The sequence below is a fragment of the Grammomys surdaster genome, unplaced genomic scaffold, assembly GCF_004785775.1.
Source record: "Grammomys surdaster isolate TR1022 unplaced genomic scaffold, NIH_TR_1.0 367, whole genome shotgun sequence".
NCBI lineage: Eukaryota > Metazoa > Chordata > Mammalia > Rodentia > Muridae > Grammomys > Grammomys surdaster.
The window spans coordinates 5,285,118-5,311,283 of record NW_021604786.1 but is presented as its reverse complement, the minus strand read 5'-3'; the positions used below and the strand labels follow the sequence as shown (position 1 = coordinate 5,311,283).

The following is a 26,166-nucleotide window of genomic DNA, read 5'->3' as shown; positions in this document are numbered from 1 at the left end:
TCTAGAGGAGTTATGGAGACCTGGAGCAGCAGATGGTGTTGATCAGGCTCCTTGCTTGGTATGTTCACATTGAGGGCACAGAGAGGTGTCCTCTCTGATCTATTGTAGCTTTTCTTCTTAATTTCTCAGGAATTACAAACATAGCTTCGAGCTCTCCACGGTCATGGCTCTGTTAGTGTACCCAGGCAAAACCATTTTATGGAGCCTGTAGTAGCTAAACAAACCCTTCCAGCTTCTACTGCAGAATTCTACCCAATGTCAGATCTCATCAAAACTGCACCTCCTCTTTGTCAGCTCCATTCTCTGTTCCCTTTATGAAGGGAGCAACTCTAGGTGTTTCCACAGCTCTATCTCGGTCTTAAGAGGGCAGAGGATTCAAATGTCGGTCACAGGGGCAATGTAAGTTTGTCCAGTCGTTATGAAAAACACTGTGGAAGTTTCCTCAAAAAGTTAAAAACAGGACTGCCGTGAAGTCCATCAGACCTGTTACTGGGTCTATCCAGAGAAAATGAAGTCATTATGTTGAAGAGAGACCCATCCTCCCAGGCTTGCTGTCACATTATGTACAATAATGCATAAGCAATACCTGTCAATGAGGATCAACTGACGGATGGATAATGGAAAGTATGGTGTGTGTCCATAAACATGGGAATACTAAGCGTCTTTAAAAACCAAAAAAGTCCTGTTGTTTGCAGCAACATGGATGAACTTGGAGGATATTGAGCTAAGTGAAATAAGCCAGGCCCAGGAAATCAGACCGTGTTGCCACTCATTGGTGGAATCCAGCAAAACTACACTAAGAAATATCAAGTAGGGTGATGGGTACCAAAGATGAATGACGGGAAGCCAGGAGATATGGGACAACAGAGAATTTCAATCCAATGGGAGGACCATGTCCAAGAGATCTACCGCAGGCACAGTGACTACGAAGACTGCTCTTTTATTTCTGAAACGTGATGAGGGCAGATAGTTATGTTCTCATCATGAAGAAATTAAGTGTACAAGAAAATGCCTATGCTAATTTGCCTTAGTCCTTCCATAATGCCTATTTTCAAAACAGCACTTTGCCCTCAACACATACATTGCAAATATATTGCCCATTGACAAATACCAAGTTGAGTACCAAGATTATTACTCATCCAAACTCTAAGAGATCAGAGACAGACTCTCAAGAACCACAGGGTTAGTGAGTGCCCTAGGATAGGGGGTTCTCAATCTGTGGGTCAACCCCTCTGGAAGTTGGACGGCCCTTTTACAGGAATCTCCTAAGATCTTTGGAAAACATAGATATTCTAGTTATGAAGCAGTATTTTATGGATGCAGGTCAGCACAACAGGAGACGCTGTATTCAAGGGTCGCAGTGTTAGGAAGGTTGAGAACCACTGCTGTAAGAGACATGATCGCTTTCTGTCTGCACTCAGTTTCTTGCCAAGGGTTACAGCCACACAAAACGCAATACCCATGGCTGAGTAGCTGACATCTATGGCTTTGCTTATGGGAAAGTAATACTGGCAAGAGAAATCCTTAGGGTTTCTCCTAAGGAAGTCATCTCAATGTCCGACGTTTTTTATGCTTAAAGATAATCAGGACAGTGTTAAGTGCACATAACACATCGTAATACTACCAAAGCCACAGAGGAAGGGATCGGAACTTCAAATAGAAAGGTCACGTGAACTTCAATAAACTCGTTTTACACAATATTGAACGACCATTAAAATGGTACTCACAAAGTGTTTAACGCGGCGAATGTTTATTTTATAATAAGGAAAATTTAAAAAATGGCAAAACAGCATACAGGATGTTCTCAAGTTACTGGAAATACTTCAACCCTGCCACTGCCCCAACCAAAGAACCAAAACAAAAGAAAACACTACACACAGATGATGACATCTGCAGACTATTGATGACTTTTGGGAAGTGGAATTGAGATACTGATGGGATTCTAAATGACATTTATAAAGGCAAGAACATGAGAGCGTTCATGAGTCAGAATCCAGCCTGACCACTTCTTAACTTTTCGTAGCTGGCGTCTTCTGCCACTTTGAAGGGCTTAGTGGGAGTTTCCTTAGAGTGAAGCTATACAGATTAGGTCATCAGATACATGGAGGGAGGTCTTAGCATAGGGACCAGCAAATGGTGCATACTCACAAAATAGAGACAATTATCGTTTTTATTACACTAGTTATTTTTCATAATAGAGATAATTTTCCACAGTGAGAAAAATATTTTGAAAGGTGTATGAGCTGTTTTTGTCTCTTTTTTTTTCTTTTCCTCACTAAGTTATTATGACATGGAGATGAGAGAGAAAGGGAGGTTTTCTGGTTAGTGGAAAATTCTGGTTGGCTCTATAACATATGGCCACTGTGTTGACCATGGCATGCCCTCAAGCCCTGAGCTAAGAGGCAAGAGCTGGGAGTTACATTAAGAATATAGGCTGAAATCAGATATGGTGGCTCACATGTAAAATCCCAGCACCGAAGCTAAGACCAGAGAATTACGAGTTCAAGGCTAGTCTGGGTTTCATAGTAACATCCTCTCAAAACAGACAAGAACACACACAGTGTTGGGAAAGGTCAGGGTCTCTAAACATCGTTGCAGATGGACAATCCTCAGTGAAAGACAGTGGTCAACTTGTGAAGAACACTTCTGGGCTTGGAAAAGATAAATAAATGTTGAGGAGGAGGGGAATCCCTTTGAGCTAACATTTTCCCTTGAGAATTCAGTCCACCACGAGCTAAAGTTGAAAGAGGGAGGTCAATAAATACTTGACTTATCTAAGAAACTCCTTTCTTAGATAAGAATGAATGGGGGTCTGGAACCTTCTGGAATCCAGTCATGGTTCTTCTAATCATTTCAACAGATATGTTGTCCCAAACACGAGTAGACTTGATTTTAACCCCTTGGAGGACCTCAGAATCCAATGGGGGGTGGGGAATACATGTAAGCCTGATAATTTTATTAACAGGCCAAATGTTTAATGGGGGTGGGTGGCTTAAGGAGATGGTTTTTGACACGGTTTTTGACCTGCTGCCAACCTCAGTTTCACGTGGTTCCAGAATCTATGTGGTACAGAGAGAAAAGGGTTCTTGCTCGTTATCCTCTGAGCACCACACACTTGGGCAGGGGCGTGTGTCTGCTTTCTTATAAGTCAATATGGAACGTTTTATTTTTAGCAAAGAGGGGAGTGGGCTCACAAGCACTGTTTGATTCCCCAGTAAGAAGCTACAGATAATGGTGTGCTCTTGTAATCTTGGAGCTGGGGAGCGGGATGGAAACAGATGGACCCCTGGGGCTCACTAGTCAACCAGTCTAGCCTACCGTGAGAGACCTATGTTCCAAGAAGAGATCCTGTCTCAAAAACATGGCGCATGGCTCCTAAGGAACAACTGAAGCTCACTTCCGGCTTCCACACACACATGTATGTCCTAGACATAGAGGTATGACTGTACTCATGCACACACAGTGAGAGCACTCAAATTTAAAAAAAAAGCGTTGGGAAAGTGTTGAGTACCAAGGAACTGAGGACATAAAGTACAATGTTAGAAATAATTACTCTGAAGTTATTGTCCGGCCTGGAATCCTCCCTTTGAGGAGACAGTACGCCAAGAGAGCCTTCAGTTAACCCGGCAGCCTCCCTCCTGCCCTTTTTTAGAGATCTGAGGAAAGACTCAATAAGAGGCAAATCAGGTTCCCTTGTAAGAGGCCTCTCTGAGGCCTTAACCAGAGTGGGGCCTCAGAGAGAGCATCGGGGAGCACGTGTTCTTCTCAGAGGGAAGATGACATCTTTTATCGGGGAAACGTTTGCTTGTGGGAGCTGTTTAGTTGAGACTAAAAGCTAAAAACAGTAGAGCAAACAAACTCTTCAAACTTCAAGTCTAGGGCCTTTTCCAGTTCCTTCCCTGCAACAGCATCCTCTGTGAATCCTTCTAGGTCCCATTAGAGATCTGCCTCCCCCGGAGGCTTCACCAACACCGGGGCCCTGTGTTCAGGTATCTGTGAACCCTGACATAAGGTCCTCCATTTACCCAGCAGAATGTCCTGCAAAGGTTGCTACCTGGTCAAAAGTTTCCACTCAGCAAGCTTTGCTCATATCATCTCCTTTGGCCCTGAAAGTAAGAGTCTCTCAGCAATTCTTGTTCGATAGCCAAAGAGTGATGGCGGACGTGTGTGTGTGTGTGTGTGTGTGTGTGTGTGTGTGTGTGTTGAGGGTGAACAGGCTAGAGTGTGGGTGTGGCTGGGACTGACTGAACTAGAGTCTCCATGTTAGCGGTCAGTAGGTCTGAGTCTGTGTGCTGGTTTGTCAACAAAGCTACTTCAGTACTGGCTCTGTGACCCTGTGAAAATTGCTTAGTCTCTCTGAGGCTCCTCGGAGGTAGAACATGAGTCTACAGAGAGGATACGAAGCAATATTTGCAGTGGACCATCGCTCTGTGTCTCACATGACATAACCTAAGTTTTAAGTGCTTTGTGAATGGAGCCTGGTATCCCAACAACGCCCAGAGTTCTCTTTGGAACGCAGTTGGTACTCAGTGAGGGAATGGGTGAGCGACAAGGACCATGAGAATGCCCTGGTCTTTTCTGTCCATCTTGCCTGTTCTCCAGTCCTCCAAGACGACCACTGGAAAGCAATGGACCCGTAAGAGAAAAGGCAGTTAGAGAGGCTGTTTCAATGCAGCTTCTAAAGGTTGTTGAGAGCCCAGCTAGAGGAACTGAAGCCCATGCCAGCCACTGATGAGAAGGTAGCCTGAATAGGCAAACCCAAGCGGCCCCTGTGCCCAAAGCTTGAAGACTCTGCTTCCTTCCAGAAAAAAAAAAAAAAATCCCCATTACCAAATCATGGCAAGCTGAATTTAATTTTAAAAAGGGAAATGATTTATGTGCTATAGGAATAAAGAAGCGATGGAAGCAGAAAGCTTGCATACATTTCTTTTTTAAAAAAAAATTAGGCCTATAATTTTTTCATTAAAGAACGGTGCCAAGTTAGGAAAAGCGAGGTGCTCTAAGCAGAAAATTACAGAGAATTGTGTGGGGCAAGCCCTGGTAGTCTGGCAATCTGGGTCTCAGAATCCAGGATAATACAGGGCTCTTATTCTCCTCCCCCTATGACCTCTGAACTGCAAACTGCTCCATCTCTTAAAGGGTCCTTACATAGCTGCTTCTCAGGTGAGAAGGGAGTTCTGGGCCTCCATGGGGGAGAAAGCAAAGGATAGCACCGGCTGAGGCAAGACCTGGGGCAATCACCAGGAGGAGAGGGTGGTAGTTGGCACCCAGGTGCCTTGATTCTAAATCGGTGCTGTTCAGATTTTGACCCTTCCAGATCATTCTTTTTCTACCTATTCCCACTTCCATCAGTCTCTGCACGTAAAGTCATGGACACCACTGGAAATCCCTTGTCTAGAAAGATGGTGGTTCAGTTATCTGTTTCCAGTTGTCCCAATGTCAAAGGTTTGACACACTGTTTCTAACCAGGGTCTGGACTCATAGGCAGTCAGGTGGGAGGGGAAAGATCACACCACGGGATCCGAGTCAAGCGATCTCGGTTCAAATCCTGGTCTACCCACTTGCTGGCTGCGTACCATCGCTGTACGCTGATGTCTTTATTCATAATACGCAGAAGAACAACAGTGACTAACAGTGCCTTGTGTGTCCGTTCACTCATTTAACCAGAGTTTTATTTTTACACAGCGATTGCATGTAACTACTCTCCTGGTCCCTGAGCATGCAGCTGTGAACAAGACAGAAACCATGTTGTTTCCGTGAGCGAGGGCTTACCATAGCGTGTGTAGAGAGTGGGAAGACAGCCGGTAAACCAGTAAATAAACAATTACAGGAGGAATTTCAGATAATGAGGAGTTGTGGGGAGATAATAGCACGCTGGATGAAGGGACTGAGCTGGGCTTGTGGAAGAGGGACGGCCAGATTCTGTCTCTCTGCGGAGGAGACAGTAGGTCAGAGGCCTAAATGACGGTGAAGAGACTCACTCACGGTGCCTGGGGGTAGGGGTGGGGGGACGACACATTCCAAACAGACCTAAACAAGTATTTCTGGCTAGAACGGAAGCTGAATGACCTTTAGTACCCCCTCGTACCTCATTGTCCCAAGGAGCTGCCACAGAGATAAAACAATTTTGTGGGTCTTCTCACCGTGACTCCAGTAAGTGGCCATGGTTGTGCTAGGTGATATAAGAGGTACACGGTTCTAGTGACAAGGAAGAGTTCAGTAATCCTTGGTCATCTTCACAGCCATCTAGCAATTTACTCCCCTAAGGCACGGTCCATAACTACTGTGCTATGACTAAGATCTGTATGCTCTATCTTGTCATTCTCCTGTCCAAGAACTACATACAGGGTGATTAGTTTGAGATCCAGGGGAATTCTGTTTCGATTGTTTACCAGAACCAGAACTGTGCTCGGCAAAATAAGATTGAGACCAACAATAGGTGTGTAGTAGACCCTGAATGAGTGGATGGGATTGCGTTGTATGTCACGCGCCCAAGCTAGGATGTAAACATCACCAAATAGTGTCTCCAAGAAGAGAACTTAAATCAGTAAATCAGTTTCCCTTGACAGGACACCATGAATTACATCAGAGAGTATCTCCATGAGTCAGAAAGTGTTTTGTTGTTGTTTAAAGATTTATTTATTGGGGATTGAGCATGGTGGTTCAGTGGTTAAAGCATGGTTTAGAGTTCCTGACTTCAGTTCTTACGTCAGGGAGAGACCAATGCTGGCCCCTAAGAATACTTGCATGCACACGTATGTACCTACACAAAGACACAAACTGTACATGTGATTAAAAAATAAATCTTTAAAAGTTGGATTTAATTTTTTTTTATTTCATGTGTAGGTGTGTCTTGCCTGAATGTATTTAGGTATACCACCTGTGTGCCATGGAAGCCAAAAAAGGGCATCGGGTCCCCCTGGTACTGGAATTATAGATAAGCTGCCTTGTGGGTGCTGGGAACTGAATCTGGATTCCCTGCAAAAGCAGCCGATGCTCTAACCACGGAGCCATCTCTCTCTAGCTCTCCAAGAAGAATTTTAAACAGAGCAAAGATAACTTTAAATTGAAATTCATTCCAATACCCTCACTTTTCAGTAATATATTAACAACAGTTCTTGTGAGTGTGTGTGTGTGTGTGTGTGTGTAATTAACAGGGTATAATATACCCTAAGCTGGCTTAAATCTTGCAATGTAGCCGAGGATGATCTTGAACTCCTAGTCCTTGGGCCTCTAGCTTCCAAAGGCTGGAATGAGAGGCAAGCATTACTACTCCCAGACTATGTGACACTAAAGACTGACTCAGAGCTTCAACTATGCTACCAACGGAGTTGCAGCACAAACATGTGTTTTTTTTTTTTTTTAATTTAAAATATCTGGTTATAGTGGAGAATATATGGATCTTGGTTTTGTCATGGAGAATTAGTTATTTTCTAGATGAAATACTAGGTCAAGGGTTAGTCAACAACTGACAGAGTCTCTTCCCTCCGGGGTAAAGGTGGATTTATCACACCCGTGAGTCCTAACTGGTTAGTAACTCGCTGAGTCCTCTGGGCTACAAAAAGCATCCAAGTTGTTTTAAAATATCCTTTCAAGTTCTCCCAAAAGAAAAGGCATGCGCTAATTCTCAGCATTCCTTAGGTCCTGACTCTAAATCAATTCCTAGCAGCAAGATAAAATGTCTTTTCCTAAATCCCTAAGTGGGCCGGGATCCAGGCTACCAGTACCTCTGACAAGGGTGGTCCCCTCTCAAGCCCCCTTTCTACCCACGGCCCAGTGGGTGGAGCCTAGACATTAATCCTTATGTGGAATGCATCTGATGTACCTGCACCCACAGACTTACGTGGATTCGCTTCACTATCAGAACTTAAACATTTTCATTGTCTCTTGTCTGAGAGCACAGAGCATATGGGTGACTTGCTTTGACTGTAGTCTAGGGATAAAAAAGACTTTAGGAAAGTTCCAGGAGGGTATGGTGGGCTTCCTAAAGGTGGAGGGTCTTCTGCACAAATGGCTTCATGCATGAAGCCCAGCTCTTTTCCTAATCACTTTTAATTAAAGACAAATAACTACTTTATTGTCCTTTGGGAGATTGACGACCACCACAAACTGTAGACTCCCATATGTGGACAGGGGCCAGGAGTGAAGACATTTGATCATCAGAATCCACTGTGATCACAAAAGCCACTTTGCTAAGTGATGGGGAAAAAAAACAGTTTACTTGCAAATTTCCATGAGCCTTAAGACAACAATTGCCTTCCCTTCATTTCCAGCAAAGCATGTGATGTGGTCACGTGATCTTTAGAGGGGAAGAGGCAGTGTATGACTCATAATGACTTTGCATGTTTTGAATTGCTTTTCATAAAAATTCAAGGTTTCAGCCAGACAGTGGCAGTGTGCACACCTTTAATCCCAGCACTTGGGAGGCAGAGGCAGGGGGATCTCTGAGTTCGAGGCCAGCCTGGTCTACAGTGAGTTCAAGCACAGCCTTGAGAAAAGAAAAAAGAAAAAAAAAATAGAAAAGAAAAAAAACAACTAAAAAAATTAAAAAATAAAAATTAAAAATAAATAATAAAAAAATTAATGTTTTGTCTCCTCTCCTCTTTCCCCTTCACTCTTACTTCTTTTATCTGTAACACCATCATTTCAACTAACAGGAAATGAGAAAGGGCAAAGTTCAACTCAGACTCATAAGCGCATCTCTAAAACATCCCATGATCAGTGGACAACTTTACACGCACCTTCATTCTCTTGGTAAGCCCTCAGGACCCCCAGGGATTGGATTCCCTTCGGATTAGACAAGCACAGTGATTTCCTATGAACGCACGCTGAGACCTGAGTCTCCAGCAGAAGCAGGTTGATTTCACGTGTGTGAAGTGTTAGAAAGCCAGATGCAACAGAGGCACACACAGCGGAGCCGAGGAGTCCAGCCTTAGAGTGATACTCATTCCAACAGTCATCTCTTTGGTCTATTGTTTTTTTCAGTGGCCAGTTCTTCCATGGTGTGTGTGTGTGTGTGTGTGTGTATGTATGTGTGTATAACAGGGGTGACTTATTTTGAACCTGGCATGTGAATGCCTGATTTTACAGATAAAATAAGTAAAGGACCTCAAGGCATTTGCTGTAGAGAATCGGAAGGTTGAGCCCCGATCACGTGATCTCTTTGCATGGGAGCTTAGCACCCTTTTTACTGCGGTTTGCAGCCCTTTCTACACCCCATCCCCAGCGGAATGCCTGTCTCAGTATAAACGCGGCCAAGTTCTTCTCCCTGTAGGCAGAGCTCATGGTGTCTAGACAAGGACCAAATACCTAATGACAGCCCAACTCATCTCTTTGCTCTGCACATAGTTGACCAAAGTTATGTTTTACCTTGCTCCATAACACACAGACACCTCAACAGTTAAAAGCATGACTTCTGCTTCTTACGTCTCTGCAACTCAACCCCCCCCCACACACACACGCGCGCGCACGCACACACACAACCTTTTATTTAAAAGTGATCCACATCCTAAGACATTCAGTCCTACCTGCTCTTGAATACTGTCTCCATATTATTGGTATAAACGGGGCTACCTTTAGCAGTCCTCTGTTGGAAGATAGCGCCTCACTCCGTGCCATTCTGGGTGCGCCTCTGTTTGAAATTAGTTTGTCCACCCTTCACACATGTGAAATCAATTGGCGTGATAGCATTGTAAACACTGCCCATTACAAAGTGCTGGACCTTTTATGGTTCTAACAGCAAAAAAAAAAAAAAAAACAGACAAAATGTTTGCCCCACTCCCCAGCCCCCGACCCTGCGGTTTGCCTTTAGAAGCACACACAATATAAACGACAAGAGTGCATTTTAACAAAACAGAAGTCATTACATAACCAGGTAAGAGACAGAAGGGGAGCTGTTAGGAAGATGTCTGTGTCGGGAGAGGGACACAGGACAGTGGGAGCGGGAACCATGCTTATGGTAAAGATTTTTCTCAGAGGAAAACAAAATGCTATTCGCCTCAGGATCCCTGTCATTGTTATTAAAAAAAAAAAAACCCAATTTCCTAATTGCATGTGTGATACAATGAATTTTCATAATGCTTCAATGGGGAGTCTGACGTGTTAGGTTTTTTTTTTTTTTTTAAATAGTCAATTATCTTGTGCTAAGAAAGCACAAGGCAGTAGCAGAGCCATGTTGCTGACAAGATGGACGAATCCGGGTAGGATGTCTGGGCTGAAGCTGCTCAATCACCTACTATTAATATGATTCAATTTATGCTCCAGCCATAGGTTTAGATATTACCCAGCATCGCAAGCAAAGGAAGGACTTGCATAATACAGACAAGAAAGCAGATGGCGTGTTATCAAAACCCTTCAAGCCTAAAATAACCTTCCCAAGTAAGGAGGCTAGTTAATTAAAACCAGGATATATTTACTCGGTTCCGAATATCTCAATGTAAATAAAAATTAAAATGGCGCTACTGTAACATTGGATTAAATGATGAAATTTCCTCCGTTTTATTTTTCTTTAATAGTTTCTAATCAAACTTTTCATTAGGCGGCTTCATAAAATTCCACAGAGAATTTATTTATAGGGTCTGGTTGTAGATTTAAAGGGCTTACTTTTATTGTTCAATTAAAGCTCTTATTCGGTGGACAACATTAAAAAATAGCAGGGAGGTGGCCAAAGCTGCCCGCCAGTGGGGAAGGCTGTTCCACAAAGCAAAGACTCACTTCAGAGACATATTTTGATTGTTCAGGTAAGCCATGTTGGTGGACCCCAGAGAAAAACGTGGGTTCATCTCTGTCTCAAAGAGCTCATCCCTGTTTCAAAGCCACTGGCTGGTTTCTTCCCACTCCGGCGACCAGATCTCACTCATGTTTTCTCACAACCCACACTGAGGTTGACTATGGGCAGAATGACTTAAGAGAGACCAATCGTAGACCCCAGCCAATCGCGACTCAGGGATTGAATCGACTGCAATCGCCGTGTTTCTAACGGGTTTCGAAAAGACAGACCTCCGTATTTTAAAACTAGACCCAAGAAGGGAGATGAGGGAGAGGATTCATTTGGTGGACATGCAGGATCCACGTGACGTGACGTGGCATGCATGGCGCACAAAGCACTGGGGAGTATGCATCCTAACTAAGGGGGCGGAGACAGGATAATCCCTGGAGCTTGCCTCCCTGCTAGCCTCCTTACTGGGCAAAGTTCTGGACCAATGAGAGACCTTGTCTCAAACAAAACTGTGGCAGGCATTTTAGAAATGGCACCCAGGTTGTCTGCTGGCTTGTACACACACGCGCGTGCATCCTTACATACAAACGAGCAAACCTCCCCTCCCCCCAACACACACCCAGAAAAAACCTGAACCACGTTCTAATGCAAGGGTTTCCTTGACCTCATATCCTGACGCTCATCTCAGGCATCCAATGCTACCCTCAGCCACTACCACCTTCCTACCCAAATTGCTTTCTGTGACACCCATCGCTGACTTTCTTGTAACATAGTTAGACTTCCAGGCATGTTAATCCTGTCTTCCCCGTTTAGATTCTTGATCCTCAAAATAAGCAAGGACCAGATCGTATTTCTCTTTTGTGTTCCTCTCTATTGTCTAGGCCACAGAAGAAAGCAATAGATCATTTAATAAATTAGGCATCATCAGTCATAGGCAATCAGATACTATCCTTCAGAGAAGAAATTTGGAGGGATTTTTTTTGTTTGTTTGTTTTTTCTGTTTGGCAATTTGGAATTTCTTGTATCAAAGACATAGTTGTTATGTGCTCTAAATTCTGTGCCATCAGCTCCACAATCCGTCCACCTGGTGATATGACCAATAAAAACAGATTTTTATAGCCTAGGCATACTGTTACCTAAATTATATTTGACCCATTACTCAAGTTACGGAGTGTGCAGCATAGAAGATTCATCTGTGGGCCCCCTGGCACTCTGGGTTATCAGAAAGAAGCGTTTCAGTCATCTGGCAGCCTTTGCTATTAGGAACATTTGTTTAATGCCACTCACTAATTAAATCTATGTTCTTCCACCAACTGTTAGTTGGTTGGAGAAACCTAATACCACATTTTTAACAAATACTTTAATCCATGTCACTGGCACGTACTACCAGCTGGGGGGGGGATGTTAAAAGTTGTTGTCTGGAACTTTGGACATGTACCCAAGGAGGTGGGGGACACGTATGGAGGAAAGGGGTCCTAACATGGTCAAGATAAGCCACATGGTTTATGTGTCAGCATGGGCTACTTTCAAAAGAATGAACCAGTTGAGGACTGGAACTTGTAACTGTCCCATGTTCTTCTCATTTCATCTGCCTTCTAGAAGCTTGTTTAAGCACTATTTCCAGAGGCTAGAGGAGAAAGACAGGGTTAAAAAGAGAGATGCCAGAAGAAATTTCAGGAGTGCATTTACTGGGAGATACAAAAATCCTCTAACAACTACCATGATCATCGGTGAATAGGAACATCTATTTCCAACTTCAGACAGAACAGCTTTGAAACACAGTGACTAATAACCCCTAAATTAGCCAAAAAGGTTAAACCATTTTTTTCTCCATTTTATTACATTGTTAAACACTAACTTTGAATGCTCTTAAGTAGGGGAAAACATTCACTCAGCTTTAACCTGTGTTAGGAATTTAGAGACTGTTGGGTCACAGAGTTTGGGAGCAAGGAATGTGGGTGCTATTTTTTTTTCAAGTATTGAAAAGTATTGTAAATGCTCACCTGAAAGGAAAGGGTATTTGATAATCGTATTGGCACTTAAATTGTATTTAATAATTGATCTGCCACAACGAAAAGGCCATTGGACTAGTGAAAACATGGCAATATTTGCTTCTGTCTAGAAGGAAAGCTAGCAGACATACTCCCACACACATGCTCACATCATCTCTGCCTTTGGATTCAGGTGAGCTTAGATCTTAGACTCACAAAGTCCTTTGTAGTAGCCAAAGAACTCCCAAAGGCACAGACCATCAACTCTGAAAGGCCACAGTCAATTCACAAAACCGTGTAGAGGTGTCTCAGAGCTAACTGGGACCATCTGGATTTGAATATTCTGCAAATGAGGTTTCCTCTTAAGACAGTGTTAGACAATAGAATCAGGAGGTAAACCAGCTTGAAGAAAGTCTGTGTGTGTCCTTTCCAGGCCATGAGGATCTAAACCTCTTCTCTTCCTTGGTCCTCATGATGACTTGAGCAGGGTACCATCAGACCATTGATGGCGAACCACTGACACGATCCAATGTCTTCTCAAATGGATTCAGAAGACATGGCATAAGATGATAAAGCCTTAGCGTGCCCTCTGTACACTGTACTGTACAGTTCAAGGTTTCCAAAGGTAAAATGTAGTGTCTGCTAGCCCCGCCCCCTGCTGAGAAGACACATGACTAGTCAGCTAGGCCAGAATTCTGTATGTGTGAAAATTTAAAGAAGTCAGCACATCTACAATTCATGTATGTATGTATGTATGTATGTATGTATATATGTATGTATATATGTATGTATGTGTATGTATGTTTGTGTGTATATGTACATGTATGTTTGTATGTATGTATGTTTGTGTGTGTGTATGTATATATACATGCATGTTTGTATGTATGTATGTTTGTGTGTGTATGTATGTATATATACATGCATGTTTGTATATGTATGTATGTATGTATGTATGTATGTAACAATCCATTGATCAATCTATTGTCTCTCTCTGCCTTATGGTATTGAGTGGTTATAATTTATGCATTCTTATAGTACCTTATAAAATTAGAAAATTAAAAAAAAAATGTTTCAATAACCCAAGCTCTCAAAGGAAGAACATGAAGACTTCCAATCACAAAGTCCACCTTCAAGATCAACCAAGTACCTTCCAATTATATATATTGAACAACGAACACAAAATAATCACAGTTCACCTGCGCTAGACAGTGGCCAGCAAGGTGAGGAAGACACCTTATGTTGAAAAACTATGGTGTCTGGATTGGGGTAGGTGGTCACACTAAGCCCTGCTTCCCAGCACGGCTCACTCTGTGAACCAAGAGCAGCTACCCACGTGAACAAGTTATAAATAGAGTAGAAGTCAAGCACTCACCGAACTCGTCACACACACTCTCATTTTCTATGAGAGTGGGGTGATCAAAAGTATCCCGGCAGTACAGGATCTGGGGGTTTCTGCTGACCACTGCGATGCCCCCCAGGGCTAACGCGAACTGGTCGGTGAGGATGGATGAGGGCTTATCCTGGATCCGTTTAAGCATGGACCGGTACCGACAATATTGAGGATAGCTGAGCACGATCACGTTGGTCTCTTCCTCATCCTCCCCTAGAAAGAGAAGAAAACACATCAGTTACCCTCTTCCCGCCAACAAAGAGAACATTCACAGCCATGACTTAATTTCGATGGTCAGTCTAGATTTGGCAATTCAGAGACAACATCTTCTGCAAAGTCCTTACTTTTACCACAGTCTGGTAATGCCGGAATCTTCCAGAATCCCCCTTCCCACCCTCAAAGCCTGAGGCCACCCCTGAGTAGGTAGGATCACTCTGTGGCCACACGGACATACATAATAAGTGATGTCCGCATCACTTGGCGGCAGTCAAACTACAATACTCCATTCTTGAGACTTCAATGTATTTTTTTTTAGTCATTGGTGTCACCATGATAGGGGAATCTTTGTTGAGTTTCTATATAATTACTGCTTGGTCTTAGACTGATTACACTCTGTGTGTGTGTGTGTGTGTGTGTGTGTGTGTGTGTGTATGTGTGTGTGTGTCTTGGTAAAATTGTCATGGAACCCTAGAGCAGTATTCATAGACCTAAGGACTGCAACCAATATTCAGTGTTCTCTTTATGGGCCCAGAGAAAGGTTTGCGCTTCCCGCTCTCTTGGGAGGGAGCCCAGGATCCTCTGGATTTTGTTTTGGCCAATGTGACAGAGATGTTGGTTGTTTTAAGAGCTGGTATGCTATGGACCACAGTGTCTCTTTGTCTTTGCTGGGGCCATCTGTGATGTGCAGACAGTGGCTCCTCTGCCAGTCTGGGTCTTGGAGTTAAGACAACATGGATCTTAGTTGACCCAAAATAGATGCAAACACAGCAGAAATGGTGCCTGCATTGTTTATAAGGACACAACTTGCTGGTTGCTTGTTATTACATCATGATTCACATCAACTTCATTGATACTGCCATCTCCACTTCCCCCCACACCCACACTGCTTGTCTTTTAGTGTTTCTCAAATCCACATGGTCACCTAGCACACCTCAGAGAATCCTGCTGAGAAGGTTCCTTGAGCATCCCAGAGAGTCAGTCCGGTCAGGACCATCTTAACTCAGAACACTTCAAAAACCATAGGGAGTCGTCTTCTTAAATGACCTTGACGTTAACGATAACCCACCATGTGTTCTGAATATCTGCAAAATCCAGATTCAGCCATGGACAAACCCTTCCTTCTCATTTTAAGCTTGAGAAACGGCAAGCGTTCCCTTTTGGTAGCCCCGTCACCTGTAACCCTGTCACACTGAACTCGGGGTTTCATGACCCACATCATCGACGTGCTGGTCAGCAGCTCCCAGATTTGTCGTTTGTATGTCTAACGGGGAAACACTCAATGTTTTGAGCACTTATTGTACTGCAGAGGACTGAGTGAGACAGTTATTGAGACCGCCGCTATCGTGGCCATCTGGTAACCAGTGGGAGATGAATTGGGATAGAACGGGATGATGAACATAACCAGGAGAAATGCAAGGTGTTGCCTGTGACCTTTGCACACAGGAGGCTGACACCCAGATGTATCTCTAATTACACTCACTTAGCTCTGCAGCCTGGAGGCTTCTCCACAAACAGAGCTGCTCAGCTGCTTCTAGCGGGATGTCTTCGTGTGCCTTGCGCTTCTTAGACGCCTGCCACTTTGTCAGCTGGCAAACTTAGAGGGCAGCTAAATGGAAAAGAGGTCTACCAATGAACACTAGCCCTGAGATTCTGCAAAGCGTGACACAGTAGGCAAGTTGAGATTCCCAAGAGAGACTGAGACACTGTCAGAAGCCCACACTACGTATGTGCTAACCCAAGGAGCCCGTGCGCCACTCGTACCAACTCTTGTTTCTATCATTACACTGTGTTTGTTCAAGAATTCGAGAGAATACAACCAGAAACTGATGGAGCTCACTCTGTCGGGTATGCTCAGCACCTACACCACTCTCTGTAGGTAGAAAACCCTGTGTAAATACCTCATGGTCCCTGAGTTTACTTTAGGAGTGCCTTTGACTTCCTGGGAAGACAAGAAAAGCATACCAGTCTTTCTAAGCGTTTTAGAAATCAGATGGAAGGCACTGTACTTTCCAGAAACAGAGGCAGAAGGAAAAGCTGCTTCTGAGTTGGTGTCTTGAGAGATGTCTTGAGTCACGTGTCTATCCCATTGCTGTTCTTTCCATCATTCCCCCGACTTCCCTTGAGTACTTTTTCATGATGGTGCTCTCTCTGCCCTCTTCCCTAATTCCCTGTTTGGGATCCAGTCATCTCTCAGACTAACTTCTGTGCTGAAACATGGTCTCCCTCTGATCTCTGTATCTCATCCGGGCTCCCAACACCGACTCTGCCCTCCTCATGGTTTCTGGCTTCTTCCTTTAATTCTTGAAGAGCAAGTCCTACTGCCACTTCACAGAGAGGTGACCTACAGATGTCTACTTCGTCAAAGAACAATATTCTTAAAGGTTGTCCTGGGAACGTTATCCAGGATCTCACGGGATACTTGAAATGGGGTTAGAGTCTATGTGCCACCCAAAAGGACAGACTTGGATTCTTTAAGAGTAAAGTACAGGAATGGATATTTTTACAAGCACTAGGGCAAGTTTATGCACTCTAGACTTCCAAGCAAGTAATTCTGAGTCAGATTTTTTTTTTTGTTCTTGTTTTGCATAGACTTACAGTGGCTTACTTAGCTTGGGTTTTAAAATACATGCATTTAAAGCAGAGTTGTATTATATGTAACACTTAAAGACTTATATTCATTGCTGCATATGTATTTATGACTTATACATAATATATGCTATATATTTAAAATGTATTATGCCGTACCATATCACAATATAACACGTTGTATAAGACATACGTGGTTACATTGTTATATGTAAATTTGTTATATAATAGTACACATGTATATTTGTTACATAACACACAACATAATTGTGTGCCAACATACAAGTGCACATATATTAATATATGTAGCCATTCTGCATATATTAATACTATATTAATATATATACATATATATGCACATACATATACTTATAACAGTCATATGTATGTTTTTAGTCTTATTTCTCTTTTCAAATCTACCAGGGCCTAGAATAAAATCCAGGATTAAGTTTGCCTGCCTCTGCCACTTTTTCGCGATTGTTGGCAGGTATCACAGGAGACACCATATTAAAACAAGCCAACAGACAAACCCTTCACTCAAACCAGAAAGGAGCAGGCGCAGTTGATGTGCTCAAAAATAGAAGGAGCACTAACACTATTTCTGGTACCAAGAGTAAGATATTACAGTTAAGGAAGAAAATTTTTCAGATAATGAGTCTTTTGTTCCTCACGGAGACCCCATAGACAACATTACAAATTTGTGAATACTCCCCAATGTAGAAGTGACAAAATATGAGTTGCAACTCACGAGATTATCTCCATGACACTGGAAGCCCAACCTTTTAACCTTTTAACTCTTATGACAAAATGCCTCAAGTTTTATTATTATTTATTATTATTATTATTATGTTATTATTATTATTATTATTATTATTAACTAGTTTATAGTACTAGGAGGAAGATGACAAGCTTTGGTTAGGTAAAACAGGAGACTTCTTGCTCACAGACAACTGATAACTTCACCCACCTATGAGCCAGAATTATTCCACTCTGGCTAAGTTTGTGTGTGACTAGAGGGTCTATAATGCTGACTGTAGACATTTAAACTATCAATGTGATTTTCACATAGCAACTTCCTAACCAATCGAAGGGAAGAAGCCCGAAGCCTACATTTGCCAGCCTAATGCTCTTGTCTTCTCTTCCCTCATTAAACTCTCTCAACACCAGGAGGCCAAAGGCACAGCTGGGGTCTGATCTAATGTGGCAACTCCGGGTGATGCCAAAATCAAAATAATGCTAACTCCATTGCTCTTGAACAGAACCACCTATTTGGACCAGAATTTTGGCATCGTTTGGACAGAGGCAAATTTCCAACCTTGTAATTAGCCATTCCCAGAGGAACTCCTTTTCATATTTATAAAAACCATAGAAAGCCCAGGAGACCCTCAGCCCATATAGACGGTAATAGAGACTGCCAGGGAGGAGAGCTGAAGAAAGGAGGAACGCATGAACTGGTATGGACGTAAGACTTTGCAAGAGACTTACAGATCTTAAGTTCTATGATCCTTTAACTGCTTCCTAAGCCTCTACATTAAATCAGCTTCCTTCTGACACAGCCATAAGAATATTAAAGTCTTCGAGGGCTGGCATGTTCTATTTCGCAACAGCACAAAGGGGAACAAATAGAGGCAAACGGCCCCTTCAAGAATTCTTACAGAAATCCTGCAGCTAGACCCATTCTTCTTTTCTCCTTTCATAGATTCATAAATACTCTGATACATGAAACAAGGGCCACTAATAAACGTAGTCCCCCCCCTTTTCTGTTTCACAAGAGACTTTAGTAGAGAAATCTGCGAACAAAGAATGGATAAATTGCACATTTGTTTAGCAAAAGACAAACAAAGTGTTCTTGGAACAATGATTTTCTTTCAACCACACCCACATCAGACAAGAAACTTCAGAACTAACCGTACAGAGTAATTTTCTAGAACATTCTAGCTCCTTGGGTTATGTATCCTTTTTACTTGATTTTACTTAGTAGAATATAATCAGCCAAAAGGAAAAAACAAGAAAAAGATTGGTACTTAAGATTGGCATTGTAAACAATGGTTATGGTATTTTATTAAAATGTCATCCTGTTTCTCCAGTCCTCCTCCCCAGCAAAAATGTGAACATGCTTAGCTTTAAATTAAATATTCAAAGGGAATAAGAGTCCCACAATGACTAAACCTCATTTCAACTTCAATAAAGAGAACTTTTAACTTGGCCTATTAAAAGTTAATACCTAAAGTACAGGGCTTGTAATGCTCCCCGAAATGGCTCTAATCCTGCGCTTATATAATAATTACACGTTTTGTTAACCTCTCTCAATGTCATTTTTTTTCACTTATTTATATATTTTTCAAACTCCCAAACAGAATTCCACAGAGAAACTGTAATTATAATCTGAAACTCCACCTCGACTTGTCAAACAGTAACTGTACACCATGGAGTGGGGTGTGTGTGTGTGTGTGTGTGTGTGTGTGTGTGATGCGGGTGGGGTGGGGAAGGGGGTGGGGGAGGGGTGGGGAGGGGCGGGGCGAGCATTCATCCTGTGAGTTGCTCAAATTGTCTTTGTATAAAGAGATGCATGAAATGGCAAGCACAATAAATTACTGGAGCGTAGACTTTTCAAATATCCATAATGCTCCTCTCTCCCCCCCCCCCCTTCTTTTTTTAAACAGTTAATGGTGGCCAAATGTGCAGGAGGTTGAAAACATCCATTCTAGAGGAGAAATTTGCTTTCATCTCTTACATAACATTGCAGAAACATAATTTTATCCTCCCGGCAGGGGTAGGGGTGGGGGTGGGGTTGTTTAGGAATCACTACACTGTATGTTTACTGAAAATCACCACCTAACATCAGAAAGCCTGAAACAAACAAAAAAAAAATCTTCATAAAACCCTTCACACTAGGACTTTATAGAGCTTGGTGGAAAAAATATGCATGTCCTTTCCTGTGCCTAATTACCTCAACTGAAAATTCTGCCAACTATTTTGCCCTTTCGTTCTTGTAATCGTATTAGGGCAAATGGGTCTAGACGCCAACAGAAACAAACATTTAAAGATTTTTTTTTTTCACTTAAAAAGATTCCAAATCTGTATGGAGCTCGGTTTGAAACACAATGTCCTTCAGGCTTGCTTCACAGACAACCTACAGTTTCCTTTCTTTGGTCCCCTCCCCCAGGCAGAGATGAATTTGCTAGAGTTACAAAAAACCGCCCGATGTCTACTTTTGAAACAATTTAAGCAACATCGTGTCAATAGGAAGGGCTTGCCCAGTGATCTATGCAGCCCGCTGGCTGTTCCTTTCCTACAGGAGACATTCCTTTCTCAAACCTTTATACTTTCTGCCTGCTCCTAGCAACCAACTAAAGGCAAGCCCTCAACTTTGTGTACCTGGCAGCGGTCCAGCCCTTACTCCAATTGACAATTACACTGTTTCCATTTAATTGTGGTTCTGTTGTGACAGAATATTTGTCATAATTAGGCATTTCCTATCTTCTGTCCATTCATCTTTCATTATTACCGAACATGATTTTTCTTTTTTTCTTTTTCTTTCTTTTTTGTTTTTAATTTCAGAAAACCCAAGCACAAAAATCCTACAGATAAGAGCAGCTACAGCTGTTGCTATCATTACCAACATTGTAGCATGCAGGGTGGAGAGAAAAAAAAAAAAGAATATAATTTCTCGGAAGGTAATTTTCCTTTCAGTGTTAAGTGCTTTTATTCATCTTACAGTTACTCAACGACTTCCTGTTCTAATTACAAGACATTATACAGAAGAGACATTTGTAAAAGGGGGAAAAATATGCAAGCAGGGTATGTGACTAAATAGCCCGAATTTGTTGAACCGTTTTAAAATTCCAAAGAAAAAGAAAAAAAGAAAAATCATCAACTTTATCAGTCCCTGGTTGTGGTTATGTGTTGATATGGTGGGGTACACTCACTGTGTTTCCAAATCTCTCTCAAGGCCTCAGAGTTAGTTCTCCCGGTCGAGACACATCAAAGGAGAAAATACATTTGTAGTGAAACCATGGTTGAGGGAGGAAGAGGTTTTTTTTTTTTTTTTTTTTAAATTCTCCCCCCCCAACCCCCATCAAAGCTGTTTTACTGGAGGCAGGCCAAGACATGTAGTGGAAAATATTAATAACAAAAACAAATTAAATGCCTGATAAAAAGGGGCCAAGAGCAAGATTCTATCAGGAATAGAAATGAAAAGGCCACAAACGACTTCAGGAAAACACTATGTGACGTAAATGGTACATCAGGCTTGGACTGTTGTGGTTATTTTGAGAATGGCTGGTACTGTAAGTCAGCTGACCTGCCCTTAACCATTTTGTAATTCTCCATACAGTGAGTGAGTGAGTGAGTAGGGCAGCCTGAGATTGCTAAGACAGAAAACAGACCCAGGCCCACAGAATGGGCAATAAAAAGATAATGTACTTTTAACCTAACAGAACAAGGAGATTGGCTTTATTAACTAAGAAAATGACTTTAAATGGTCCCCAGCTTGTCGTTTGTTTTGATAAATGGAAAAACAGATCTTCCCAGGATAGGCAACAAAAACATCACTGGAAAACTTTAAAAAAAAAGAAAATAAAAGAAAGAAAGAAAGGAAGAAAGAAGGAAAGAAACAAAGAAACAAAGAAACAAAGAAACAAAGAAACAAAGAAAGAAAGAAAGAAAGAAAGAAAGAAAGAAAGAAAGAAAGAAAGAGAGAGAGAGAGAAAAAAAAGATTTCATGGGGAAACACATCAGCACATCAATACATGGTTGCAAACGAACAAAGGACATTTTAACTACATAACCCAGGGTTTTAGCCAGCTGTATCAGAAGACATAGCTTAAACAGACACACAAACATAAAATTAAGGATTGCTGTGTGAATATCATTTTTTTACCCTGGACACTGCTTCGTCTCTCAAGAAAGAAAACAACGCAAAGCTAAATTCAAACCAAATGCAGCCATCACTCTTCAGTAGCAAACGAAGCCACCGGGGAACCAGCCAGCTCCACCTCCTTGGTCCCTCCCAAAAGGCCACTGTGAACAAGCCAAGTTCAGGAGCCTTTTTGAATTCCATCTTGAAAATTTTGCATCTCATTTACATATGATCATCTCAGCCAAATCAAAGTGTCATACAAGACAGGGATTATACAATAAGTCCAGGTACTGGGAGATCACGTGCTTGGACCTTGCTGGAACCTAGGGACCTGACCTACCTTGAATTTGCCTCCCTTTCAAACAAATTAACCTCTTAATAAAAAACATTTCTGCTATTTTCACTTATTTGTCTGTGTGCACATTTGCACCTGTGTCCAGGTATCTTCGGAGGCCAGAAGAGGACATCCGGTTGCCTGGAGCTCAAGGTGTAGGCAGATGTGAGCTGCCTGCCTAGTGCGGATGCAGGGAACCTAACTCAGGTCCCTTTGAAAGGGAGCAAGTACTCTTTAACTGCTGAGTCGTCTTTTCAGACCCCCAAACACTCATTCATTCTTAGTATAAGTGAGTGTGAAGAACTCATCGAAGAGGGAAATAGAATGTGCACATCAGGTTCCAAGTTCTGGGCATAAATTTGTCCCAGTCCAAGGTCATGCAGGTAATTGTTTTCAGAGGTTAACTTATGTCATCTCTTTACTGCCTAGGGACCCAGGTGAGGCTGCCGTCCTATCACATCTGAACTTAAAGTCAACTCTCTTAGCTTACAAAGGAATACTACTACTTCAAGATCCAATCCACCCTGCAGTTACCATGACCACATTCTTATACAGGAAGAATCCAAACTGCTGTTAGCTGAATCAGCATCCAAAAGGAAGATAGCTTCTGTTACCTTTTTCCTTGCTCCGTACCACAGACACACACACACACATCCCCTGGGACGAGCCACACAGTATTTTTATTTTCCCAGTTGGGTCTTACATCAGCTGTCGCTGCAGAGATCACTCTTCCATGTCTGTGGCAGCTTGGGTAGACCCTCGATATTGGGGTACTCTGCCGAGTAAACCCAAGCAAGGTGCACTCAGGACAGACAGATCGATAGCTGTTGTCAACATCTCCGTGAAAGTTTCCCACGGATTTACACTTGTGCTTTTTTTCTGAAGGATACATTTGGCTGATGTGGTGATTTTGTGTGTTTCCTTTTGAGTTATCCAGATATGGAAGTGATGGTCCCTTGTTCAGTTAGCTACAGCAGTGTAGGAGGGTTCCGATAACTGTCATTGACATCACAAATGCAGTTCACATTTCTAGCTGAAATGGCCAGAATGACTGATTTTATATTAAGCAATGTTTTACATGACAAAGGAAGGATACTTCTGGTGAGCATTATAATTTCCATGTAAATAGACTATTAGTTGTTATTTGCCTTTTTAGAACTATATGAATGGATACGATATCTATTTGACTAAAATACACCATGTATTTATATATGTATATATGTATGTATGATACATTATGCATGTATAAATGTATGCATGTACAGATCCATCTATTTCTTTCTTTCTTTCTTTTTTTTTTTTTTTTTGGTTTTTCAAGACAGGGTTTCTCTGTATAGCCCTGGCTGTCCTGGAACTCACTCTGTAGACCAGGCTGGCCTCGAACTCAGAAATCCGCCTGCCTCTGCCTCCCAAGTGCTGGGATTAAAGGCGTGCACTACCACTGCCTGGCAGATCCATTTATTTCTATGTATCTATCTATTATCTGACTATAATTAGACATCTATAATTTTGAAGGGACAACAAAGACACAACCCGTCTTGAAAAGAAAGAAGTGGTTAGGAAGCCTTGTATTCCCAGAGTTGAAAGTTAGTGCAGAGTTACTGTACTAGGAGAACACCAGGGCTGTGGAGATGAATTAGGAACAAATAGCACTTTCTGTGCAAGTAAGAGAAGTTCAGTTAGAGTCTCCTGCACCCACGCAAAAAGCCAGACATGGCCATGTGTCTGTATAACCTCAGTGTTAGGATGCCAAGACTGGTGGATCCTTGGAGCTCTCTGGTCAGCTAGTCTAACTGAAATGACAAGCTCTGGGTTTACTGAGAGACACTGTTTCAAAAAGTAAAACAGAAGAAGACACTCAAAGTCCTCCCGTTGCCTTTGTATACATACGCACGCTTGGATGTGTGCGCGTGTGCACACACACTCATGCACACACACACACTCCATGGAAGAAATAACTGAATGTAGTACTGAAATACAGATGGAAGTAGGCAATTAATAGCAAGGTACGGGAAGCTTGGAAGAAATATTCATATGTTCATACCCACGGTCAACTGATTTTTTTTTTTTTTTGAATGAGGAAGGGAGCTTCTCTCCAAAAACAACAGTAAGAAAACTGGATCCACTCAGGCAAAAAAAAGCCACGAGACCTTTACTTCGCATGGATTCACGCGGTAGCTAGGGCTGGACGAAGCACTGAAATGTAAGAGTTGGAACTCTAAAGTTGTTAGACGAGTGAAGATGCGAAGATCTGGAGGACCTTGGCCCGCTGGCATGATTTGTCAGCACAACAGCTGAAAGAGGTTTGATGAAATCTAAACCTTTTGTGCACTGTAGATGCTATCACAGAGCAAAAAGATGGATGTGGGATGGGAGAGAACATCTACAGAGTTTATACATATATACATACTTGTATCATACATACATATATACATACATATATACATGTTTATATATACACATACATATATGCATACATACACATATATACATATATACATATATACTTATATACATGTGTGCATACATATACACACATATATACATATGTACATACCTATGTACATATATACATATATACATAACACATATATATATTTATATACATATGTGTAGACATATACACACATATATACATATATACACACTTGTGTACATATGTATACACATATATACATACATACACACATATATATATACATAGACACATATATACTTGCATATATATGCATATATATATATATACACATACTTATTTATATACACATACATATATACATGCTTACATTTATATATACACACATATATACATAAGTGTGTTTAAGAGATTCATAGCCAGAATATATGAAAAACTCTTGAAAGTCAATATCAAAAAGACAAAAAAAACCCCTCATTAATTGATGTTGTACCCCAGAATATATGCAAATAGAACAAAGGAAAAATGGTCAGCATGATTATTACTCTATAAAGAACATGATTCAAAACCACAAGGAGTAATTCTTTCCCACTCATTAGAATGGCTACTGTACACAACAACAAAAAATACCAAGTGTTAGTAGCTTGTGAGAAACTTAGATCCTCCTGCATTGGTGTAAAATATATCCATAGTAGAGAAGCCTCTGACCATTTCTTTCAAATACAGGATTACTACTATATAGGCAGTCATTAATTCCATTCCTTGGGACACACCCATGGTAATTGAAAACAAAACCAGGTATTTGTAAGTTGGTATTGACAACAGCATTTCCCAGTAGCCAAAAAGTGGGAACAGTCCCGGTGTCCATCAGTAGGACAGGCTAACAGCATGAAATGTGACTGGATGGTGGGATGTGGTCAAGCCGTAGAAAGAAGGCTGGGATGTACGCTCAATACTGATGAACCCTGGTTATTTCATGCTAAGTAACAATCCAAACTCAAAGGGCAGATATCACACGTTAATTCACAGAGACAGAAAGTAGGACAGAGGTCGTCAGGCCCCGGGAAGTGCTGGAGGTAAGGCTGGATGAATGAAGAGTCATTGCTTAATTGCTCAGAGCTTTGGAGGGACGAACGGGTTGGAACGGGTTCTATTGATAAAGAGTATGGATCATCACATATGAAAGACACAGTTAACATTTCTAGCTAAAATGCCTAGAATGGCCGATTTTATGTTAAGCGTATTTTAAATGATAAAGAAAGGGCATTTCTGGTGAGCCTTATAGTTTCCATGTAAATATCCTCTTGGTTGTTTTGTGTGTGTGTGTAGAAAGATGTGTCTCTCAATCAATAAGTAGAATATAAACTCCTGCGGGGCTCAGAATCAGTGTCCTGATTCCTCGCTCCAGACCTTTGGGAGCGCAAACAAATTCAATTAACCAGCAGACAGTTTGAGATAAACAGATGACCCTCCCATCAGAGGATGAGCAGTCATGTGACAGTTCACCCTGGGCTCTGAATCAACAGCTCTTCCTAAAGAGCTAAAGGAATGGGAAGAGAGCTGTCTGTGGATGGCAGACCTGTCCAGAGGAAGGCTCGTGAATTTAAGCAGTTATTTGATATCTCTATGGGTCTCTCTCCCTCCCTCCCTCC

The 26,166-nt window shown here is 41.9% G+C and overlaps 1 protein-coding gene across 2 annotated transcripts in view; it reads right to left on the bottom strand.

Moving 5' to 3' along the window:
• Positions 1–26,166, bottom strand: part of Arid5b (AT-rich interaction domain 5B) — a 180,119-nt gene that overhangs the window by 79,077 nt on the left and 74,876 nt on the right. For both annotated transcript variants that reach the window (XM_028780245.1, XM_028780246.1), the window contains exon 4: positions 14,081–14,311. In XM_028780245.1, the coding sequence (XP_028636078.1) occupies positions 14,081–14,311 (231 nt within the window). The remainder of the gene's footprint in view (positions 1–14,080; positions 14,312–26,166) is intronic.